A 9,391-nucleotide genomic window follows, 5' to 3' on the forward strand; every position below is an offset into this window, starting at 1 on the left:
TGGAATCAAGACACACAGATTTTGTTCAGAGTGAGGAAGCACTCAAACAATTATATTAGGGATAATGATCAGAGACAGGATTCTCCAGTAATAGTCGGCAGATTAGTTTTTGCTAACGCTGCAGTAAAAGCATCACGATCAATCCTTCTCTGCGTGTTGCTTGACCCTGGCGCCTCACCGCATAACCCAGCCGATGCAACTGTGAATTATACAGACCAGGAGCTGCCCAGCTTCAATCAGCGGCCTGAGTCAGCGAGGCACCAGTAGGCAAACAACTGGCAGCAGTACCCCTAGGTTAGAGAGGGGAAATCAGCTCGGGTTCCCACTCACTGTCCCCTGGGTTAGAGAGAGGAAATCAGCCAGGGTCCCTGCTCCTCAATGACCCCTGGGTTAGAGAGAAGAAATCAGCCAGGGTCCCTGCTCCTCAATGACCCCTAGGTTAGAGAGAGGAAATCAGCCAGGGTCTCTGCTCCTCAATGACCCCTAGGTTAGAGAGAGGGGAAATCAGCCAGGGTTCCTGCTCCTCAATGACCCCTGGGTTAGAGAGAGGGGAAATCAGTCAGGGTTCCTGCTCCTGATCACTGCCCAGTGACCCCTGGGTTAGAGAGGGGAAATCAGCCAGGGTTCCTGCTCCTGATCACTGCCCAGTGACCCCTGGGTTAGAGAGGGGAAATCAGCCAGGGTTCCTGCTCCTGATCACTGCCCAGTGACCCCTGGGTTAGAGTGAGGGGAAATCAGCCAGGGTCCCTGCTCCTGATCACTGCCCAGTGACCCCGGGGTTAGAGAGAGAGGGGAAATCAGCCAGGGTTCCTGCTCCTGATCACTGCCCACTGCCCACTGACCCCTGGGTTAGAGAGAGGGGGAAATCAGCCAGGGTTCCTGCTCCTGATCACTATCCAGGCTCATACATGAAGAAAGGGCACCTAGAGGAGGTAACAGAAGGCAACCAATGTGCTGGAACCCGCAGTCCAAAGAGAGCAAGGAGAGAAAGTAAGCTGTGAGGAGGACACAAATAGCCTGCAAAGCATTAAGTGAGTGGGCAATAAGATGGAGCACAATATGGGGAAAGATGAGGTTATTCACTTTGATTAGAATAGAAAAACAAATTTTTTTAAATGGTGAGAATCTATTAAATGTTGGTGTTGAAATACTTGGGTGTTCTCGTAGAGGAAACACAGTTATAGCATGCAGGTACAGCAAGCAGTTGGCATGTTGGCCTTTACTGCAAGGGGGTTGGAGTACAAGTGCAAGGAAGTCTTGCTACAACTGTACAGGGCCTTGGTGAGACCACACCTGGAGTGCTGTGCACAGTTTGGGTCTCCTTATCTGAGGAAGGCCATACCTGCCTTGCGGAGGAAGGAAGGTTCACGAGATTGATTCCTGGGATGAGAGGGTCATCCTACGAGGCAAGACTGAGTAAATTGGGCCTATAATCTCTGGAGTTTAGAAGAATGAAATGTGATCTTATTGAAACATAAGATTCTGAGGGGGCTGGACAGCGTAGATGCTGAGGCTGTTTCCCCGGGCTGGAGAGTCTGGAACCAGGGGCACAGTCTCAGGATGAGGGGTTGGTCATTAAAGGCTGAGATGAGGCAACATTTATTCTCTATTTCTCAACCCAAGAGGGCTGTGGGCGCTCAGTCGTGGCATCATCATGATGTTCTTATGAATGCACCTTCGGAGGGGAGTGAATTGGGAAGTAAGGGGGAATGGTTTGGGGAATATTATCGCACAGCAGTAACACATCAGCCACCGAGTCAACATGAACACCGACTCCAGACAAAATCATTTCTGTGTAATAAACCCTGTATATTCACAGTCGTATAAAAACAGGCAGGTTGGGAGATAAAGGCAGCAGTTTATCAGACAGGCTGTAGTTATAATGACGCAGGCACACTCCCCAGCGAACACATTGCTTTACAACGGGTCCGTGAGTCGGAGCTAAAGTTTTTATTTAATGTACAAGGAGATACAATATGTTGACAACAACAGGGACAGTCACACCAGCACAAACCACGGTCCCATAACATTTAGAAATCTGCGGCTTAGGACAGGGGAACAGGACATCCCAGGGCTTCATTGCCTTGACGACCGGCTCACTCCGTGCGGCCGCTCCGACACTCTGCTCTGGACCCCCGAAGCTGCAACTTCCTCCAGGAAACTAGCCAAAGGAAGAAAAAGACAGACTTACATTTTCACATCTCCTTACACAACTGCAGGACATCCCAAAGAGCTTTACAGCCAATGAAGTACTTTTTGAAGTGTAGTCACAGTTGTAAGGCAGGAAATGCAGCAGCCAATTTGCTCCCACACACAGCAATGTGACAATGACCAGATAATCTGTTTGTGTTGTTGATTGAGGGGTAAATATTGGCCAGGACACTGGGGAGAACTCCCCTGCTCTTCAAAAACTGGCCATGGGACCTTTGACATCCACCTGAGGACAGATGACTCTTGCAAAAGATGTCACCTCCGACAGTGCGGGGCTCCCTCAGTACTGATCCTCCGACAGTACGGCGCTCTCTCAGTACTGCCCCTCCGACAGTGCGGGGCTCCCTCAGTACTGATCCTCCGACAGTACGGCGCTCTCTCAGTACTGCCCCTCCGACAGTGCGGCGCTCCCTCAGTACTGCCCTCCGACAGTGCGGGGCTCCCTCAGTACTGCCCCTCCGACAGTGCGGCGCTCCCTCAGTACTGCCCCTCCGACAGTGCGGGGCTCCCTCAGTACTGCCCCTCCGACAGTACGGCACTCCCTCAGTACTGCCCCTCCGACAGTGCGGCACTCCCTCAGTACTGCCCTCCGACAGTGCGGCGCTCCCTCAGTACTGCCCTTCCGACAGTGCGGCGCTCCCTCAGCACTGCCCCTCCGACAGTGCGGCACTCCTTCAGTACTGCCCTTCCGACAGTGCGGCGCTCCGTACTGCACTCCCTCAGTACTGCCCTCCGACAGTGCGGCGCTCCCTCAGTACTGCACTCCCTCAGTACTGCCCTCCGACAGTGCGGCACTCCCTCAGTACTGCCCCTCCGACAGTGCGGGGCTCCCTCAGTACTGCCCTTCCGACAGTGCGGCGCTCCCTCAGCACTGCCCCTCCGACAGTGCGGCACTCCCTCAGTACTGCCCTTCCGACAGTGCGGCGCTCCCTCAGTACTGCACTCCCTCAGTACTGCCCTCCGACAGTGCGGCGCTCCCTCAGCACTGCCCCTCCGACAGTGCGGCACTCCCTCAGTACTGCCCTTCCGACAGTGCGGCGCTCCCTCAGTACTGCACTCCCTCAGTACTGCCCTCCGACAGTGCAGCACTCCCTCAGTACTGCCCCTCCGACAGTGCGGCACCCCCTCAGTACTGCCCCTCCGCTCGCCCCCGTCCCCCCCTTGTCCCCCCACACCACCACTCCCACTCGCCCCCCTGCTCCTGCCCTGCATACACCAGGAAACAAATACCAGAGAAAGAATTGAAAATTTCCATCAGTTGCCATCCCTGCAAACCAAACTGCTTTAAATTATTGAGAGGCAGTTTCAGCAGTGCTGATGTAACCGAGCAGAGCATGATAGAGTTACTGACTGCGAGGTCGTGGACTGGCCACGGGATCTTCCATCCTCAGGCTCACATCGAATGAGGGCATTTTATCACCAAACACAGATTCACATAAATCCATCGAGGCACAGCAAACGGGACAAACTCTTCCAAACGTATATCCATACCCCCAGTGAGAGTCAGCACCTTCAGGGGAGGGGACCCGTACCCCAGTGAGAGTCAGCACCTTCAGGGGAGGGGACCTGTACCCCAGTGAGAGTCAGCACCTTCAGGGGAGGGGACCTGTACCCCAGTGAGAGTCAGCACCTTCAGGGGAGGGGACCCGTACCCCAGTGAGAGTCAGCACCTTCAGGAGAGGGGACCTGTACCCCCAGTGAGAGTCAGCACCTTCAGGGGAGGGGACCTGTACCCCAGTGAGAGTCAGCACCTTCAGGGGAGCGGACCTGTACCCCAGTGAGAGTCAGCACCTTCAGGGGAGAGGACCTGTACCCCAGTGAGAGTCAGCACCTTCAGGGGAGGGGACCCGTACCCCAGTGAGAGTCAGCACCTTCAGGGGAGGGGACCTGTACCCCAGTGAGAGTCAGCACCTTCAGGGGAGGGGACCCGTACCCCAGTGAGAGTCAGCACCTTCAGGGGAGGGACCTGTACCCCAGTGAGAGTCAGCACCTTCAGGGGAGGGGACCCGTACCCCAGTGAGAGTCAGCACCTTCAGGGGAGCGGACCTGTACCCCAGTGAGAGTCAGCACCTTCAGGGGAGGGGACCTGTACCCCAGTGAGAGTCAGCACCTTCAGGGGAGGGGACCTGTACCCCAGTGAGAGTCAACACCTTCAGGGGAGGGGACCCGTACCCCAGTGAGAGTCAGCACCTTCAGGGGAGGGGACCCGTACCCCAGTGAGAGTCAGCACCTTCAGGGGAGGGGACCTGTACCCCAGTGAGAGTCAACACCTTCAGGGGAGGGAGGACCTGTACCCCAGTGAGAGTCAGCACCTTCAGGGGAGGGGGGACCTGTACCCCAGTGAGAGTCAGCACCTTCAGGGGAGGGGACCTGTACCCCAGTGAGAGTCAACACCTTCAGGGGAGGGACCCGTACCCCAGTGAGAGTCAACACCTTCAGGGGAGGGGACCTGTACCCCAGTGAGAGTCAACACCTTCAGGGGAGGGGACCTGTACCCCAGTGAGAGTCAACACCTTCAGGGGAGGGGACCCGTACCCCAGTGAGAGTCAGCACCTTCAGGGGAGGGGAGAAAATGGGGCAAAAACAGAGCTGGAAGGGCTGACAGTAATTATTCGGGGTGAAATTATCGGGTAAAGCAATGATGGTGTGTGTTGCCCTGTGAGCCCAGAGCTGCACGAGTCTCTGAGCAGCTCGTCAGTCTGTGATTGCAGCAGCAATAATCCACACACTGGCTTCCAGTCACGCTTTGCTCTGCTTTATTCAGGGAGGGGTAGTCCCGCTGGGATTCTGAGCAGCTGCCAATGCGTGGGGGGTGTGGGAGGGGAGATAGACACGCACCTGTCGCACTGTTTGTGGAGCTTCAGGTTACTAACCTCCAGGGGTGTGGGAGAGAGCAGGGGCAGGTGTTGCAGTGGTTCAACGCAGCCTGTGGGGGGGTGGGGGAAAGAGAGCCCCCAAAGCTTTTAGTCTCCTGTACAGAAGCAGTGCTAAATCTGGGTCAAACTCTGCACTGGCTGCTGTGAACACTGAGTAATCGGGAGTAACAACAATACTCTTCAGCGTGAGTAACACAGGTTGCTGGGGGGAAGGGGAAGAGAGAGAACCGTAACTGGTCTCTGTATTGGGGGGAGAGGGGATGGACAGTAACTGGTCCGTCTGTTGCGGAGGGCAAGGGGGGTGGGGGGGTAACGGGGGACATGACACAGTGGCTCGGCACCAGTGAATCCTGCCGGCTGTAATTCTGTTCAGCTCAGGTTTACAAACAGTGATGAATGGAGAGAGGCCAAGGGTGGAGCTGGGCTGGGACCAAGGTCGATTGTGACCCCTGACGCATTTTATAATCAGGCCTTTCACCAGCTACGCTGGAGGTGAAAGGTCAGGCTTGCAAACCCCTCAAGGGCCTGGAATAATCTCCGAGGAGAGGATGCCACAGTTGTAACGTAATCATTAACTGCGTGTGAATCACAGGCCAGGCTTCACTGATGGGACTGAATTACAAACACCCTTTCTCCATCTTAAGGCACTTTTACTGCAAACAAACTTAAAACTCCCAAATCCTGACATGCAACCCCCAGCACAGATGGACTGGTTAGTGATATTGCTGTATCGCAGATCTTGCTGTGTGGAAACTGGCAACATTCACCTACAGAACAGTGGCCGCATGTGAAAGTAATTAACTGTGTGTGAAACACTTCGGGCCATTCCACACAGAGATCTTCTGACAACACAGGCCCCAACCACGCAAAGATTGCCAAAGGACCCAAACCCCTTCCCATTCACTCCCACTGCACACAATCCCAATGGATCAAACCCCTTCCCATTCACTGTCACTGTCACTGTATAGAATCCCATTGGACCAAACCCCTTCCCATTCACTCCCATTGTACACAATCCCATTGGACCAAACCCCTTCCCATTCACTCCCACTGTACACAATCCCAATGGACCCAAACCCCTCCTCAATCACTCCCACTGTACACAATCCCATTGGACCAAACCCCTTCCCATTCACTCCCACTGTACACAATCCCAATGGATCAAACCCCTTCCCATTCACTGTCACTGTCACTGTATAGAATCCCATTGGACCAAACCCCTTCCCATTCACTCCCATTGTACACAATCCCAATGGACCCAAACCCCTTACCATTCATTCCCACTCGACAGATTCCCAGTTTCGCTGCTATAATATTCTTTATTCTTTTTGATTAAGTGAAATCTCCACGGTGGAATGTGAAGAGGTGAACCGCGGGTCAACTGTGTCCATCTCCGCATGGCTTGGGGGGGGGGGGGGGGGGAAGAGAGGAGAGAGAGAGCTGGGAGCGGTCTGGAGGGGGGAGGTGGAGTGCAACTGGTCTCTGTGCTGGGCGCCGGGGGGGGGGGGGGGAAAGAGAGGAGAGAGAGAGCTGGGAGTGGTCTGGAGGGGGGAGGTGGAGTGCAATTGGTCTCTGTGCTGGGGGGGGGGGGGGGGGGGGGGGGGGGGGAGAAGAGAGGAGAGAGAGCTGGGAGCGGTCTGGAGGGGGGAGGTCGAGTGCAACTGGTCTCTGTGCTGGTGGGCAGGGGGTGGAAGAGAGCCGGGAGCAGGGGGTGATCTGGATTACGAACAGCCCCACAGTGGCACTTAAAGTGCCAAGAATGGTCCATCTACCACCTGCAGCTCAGGGAAAGCAGGCAGCTCATGGACTAGAAGTGGGCCTTGCCATTTACCTGCCTCAGGTCTGGCCCTGCCATGGCCCCCCCCATCTTTCCTGAAGTGCGCTGACTATCGCGATAAGGTTCAAAGGGCATTAGCCGTCTCTCTATCTCAATGTGAGGCGACCTTTCACTCCCCGGCCATCTCCTTTGTGGAGAGCAGCTTTAGGATTCAACCCTGGGAGCTTTACCCACTGTCTTCACCAATGTTCCGTCGAGGAGGCTACAACCCGAGTGAGCTTCAGGAGTAACACACCTCAGCGACGAGGTCCCAAGGAAATAACTGTGCGGGATTGAGCTGGCCAGGGCCAGGGGCCCCGATCACTGGAGACCCCGGCCCCCAGCTGTGGGCTTGACTTTACCTCTTGGTGTTGTGAATGGTCGTTCCACCCAGTACAATCCTCACTCCCGGACTGGTGCGGTTCAGATTGTAAACAGTCTGTGCCTCCTCGTAGGTCCCACCTCCGATGATGAACACCACGATGTCTTGTGGCCTGCGAGAAGAGAGAGAGTGACATTGAGTGTGTTGGCCAGATACTGTTGGGGTATCGCTCAGCTGAGCGTAACATTACTGGGCCGGAGGCTCCTGGGAGGGGCGGGGGCTGTCTAATTGGTGAATTAAATAAATGGGAGATACTTTAATATGGACACGCTGTGCAGCCAAACCAGGAACAACTCCAGGTCTGTTCCAGTTAGTACATCTCAGTGGGGACTGCCACTGGCCTCCGTGATCCTGCTCCTGACTGTCGTCTCGGGTCAGAACAGATCGGTGGTCAGATCTCCGGCCGAGGTTCACCATCTAGGCTCATGCTTCAAAATGGCCATTTGACTGAGGAACTAAACCCCACCGAGAACCAGGACCCAGCACCTTCAAATCAGAAGGGGCACAGGGCAGAGGACAAAAACAAAGGCACTTGGGCTGAAGGGAAAACAACTTGCATTTATATAGCAGTAAAACGTCCCAGTGCGCTTCACAGGAGCGATGATCAGACAGGAATGATCAGCCATGATCTTATCGAATGGTGGTGCAGGCTCGAAGGGCCGAATGGCCTACTCCTGCACCTATTTTCTATGTTGCTATGTAATGTGACACCGAGCCACATTAGGAGATATTAGGACAGGTGACCAAAAGCTTGGTCAAAAAGGTGGGTTTTTAAAGGAGCGTCTTAAAGGAGGAGAGAGAGGCGGAGAGGTTTAGGGAGGGAGTTCCAGAGCTTGGGGCCCAGGCAGCTGAAGGCACGGCCACCGATGGTGGAGCGATGGAAATCGGGGGATGGGCAAGAGGGCAGAATTGGAGGAGTGTAGAGATCTCGGGGGGGGGGGGGGGGGGGGGTTGCAGGGCTGGAGGAGGTTACAGAGATAGGGAGGGGTGTAGGGGCTGGAGGAGGTTACAGAGATAGGGAGGGGTGTAGGGGCTGGAGGAGGTTACAGAGATAGGGAGGGTGTAGGGGCTGGAGGAGGTTACAGAGATAGGGAGGGGTGTAGGAGCTGGAGGGGGTTACAGTGATAGGGAGGGATGTAGGGGCTGGAGGAGGTTACAGAGATAGGGAGGGGTGTAGGGGCTGGAGGAGGTTACAGAGATAGGGAGGGATGTAGGGGCTGGAGGGGGTTACAGAGATAGGGAGGGGTGTAGGGGCTGGAGGAGGTTACAGAGATAGGGAGGGGTGTTGGGGCTGGATGGGGGTTACAGAGATAGGGAGGGGTGTAGGGGCTGGAGGAGGTTACAGAGATAGGGAGGGGTGTAGGAGCTGGAGGGGGTTACAGTGATAGGGAGGGATGTAGGGGCTGGAGGAGGTTACAGAGATAGGAGGGGTGTAGGGGCTGGAGGAGGTTACAGAGATAGGGAGGGATGTAGGGGCTGGAGGGGGTTACAGAGATAGGGAGGGGTGTAGGGGCTGGAGGAGGTTACAGAGATAGGGAGGGGTGTAGGGGCTGGAGGGGGTTACAGAGATAGGGAGGGGTGTAGGGGCTGGAGGAGGTTACAGAGATATGGAGGGGTGTAGGGGCTGGGGGGGGTTACAGAGATAGGGAGGGGTGTAGGGGCTGGAGGAGGTTACAGAGATAGGGAGGGGTGTAGGGGCTGGAGGAGGTTACAGAGATAGGGAGGGGTGTAGGGCTGGAGGGGGTTACAGAGATAGGGAGGGGTGTAGGGGCTGGAGGGGGTTACAGAGATAGGGAGGGGTGTAGGGGCTGGAGGAGGTTACAGAGATAGGGAGGGGTGTAGGGGCTGGAGGAGGTTACATACACTCACTTTCTAGCAGGGGTCAGAGGACAGCGATCAGGAGCGGGTCTTGGCTGGTTTTCTATTCACTAACCGGGGGCACGAGGGCCAACAGTAGCCCGACTGGGTCCAGGTAACACGTGAGGATGGGGCAGCACCTGGGCCTTCTTGACTGAGTCAGCTGTTCAGCACGAGCTGCTTTTAATGCCAAGCAGTCAGGGCGTTTTACAAACAGGGGGGTGACTGCCCGGTCAGGAGACCCTGAGC

General features: G+C 55.6%; 1 protein-coding gene across 1 annotated transcript in view; it reads right to left on the reverse strand.

Moving 5' to 3' along the window:
• Positions 1–1,935: 1,935 nt before the first annotated feature.
• Positions 1,936–9,391, reverse strand: part of vps45 (vacuolar protein sorting 45 homolog) — a 46,577-nt gene continuing 39,121 nt past the window's right edge. Inside the window, exons 8-10 of the mRNA XM_070868447.1 lie at positions 9,219–9,296; positions 7,266–7,397; positions 1,936–2,161 (exon numbers count right to left, since the gene is read on the reverse strand). Of these exons, the coding sequence (XP_070724548.1) occupies positions 2,077–2,161; positions 7,266–7,397; positions 9,219–9,296 (295 nt within the window). The 3' untranslated portion in view covers positions 1,936–2,076. The remainder of the gene's footprint in view (positions 2,162–7,265; positions 7,398–9,218; positions 9,297–9,391) is intronic.

The sequence above is a fragment of the Pristiophorus japonicus genome, chromosome 30 (genome assembly GCF_044704955.1).
Source record: "Pristiophorus japonicus isolate sPriJap1 chromosome 30, sPriJap1.hap1, whole genome shotgun sequence".
NCBI classification, from domain to species: domain Eukaryota; kingdom Metazoa; phylum Chordata; class Chondrichthyes; family Pristiophoridae; genus Pristiophorus; species Pristiophorus japonicus.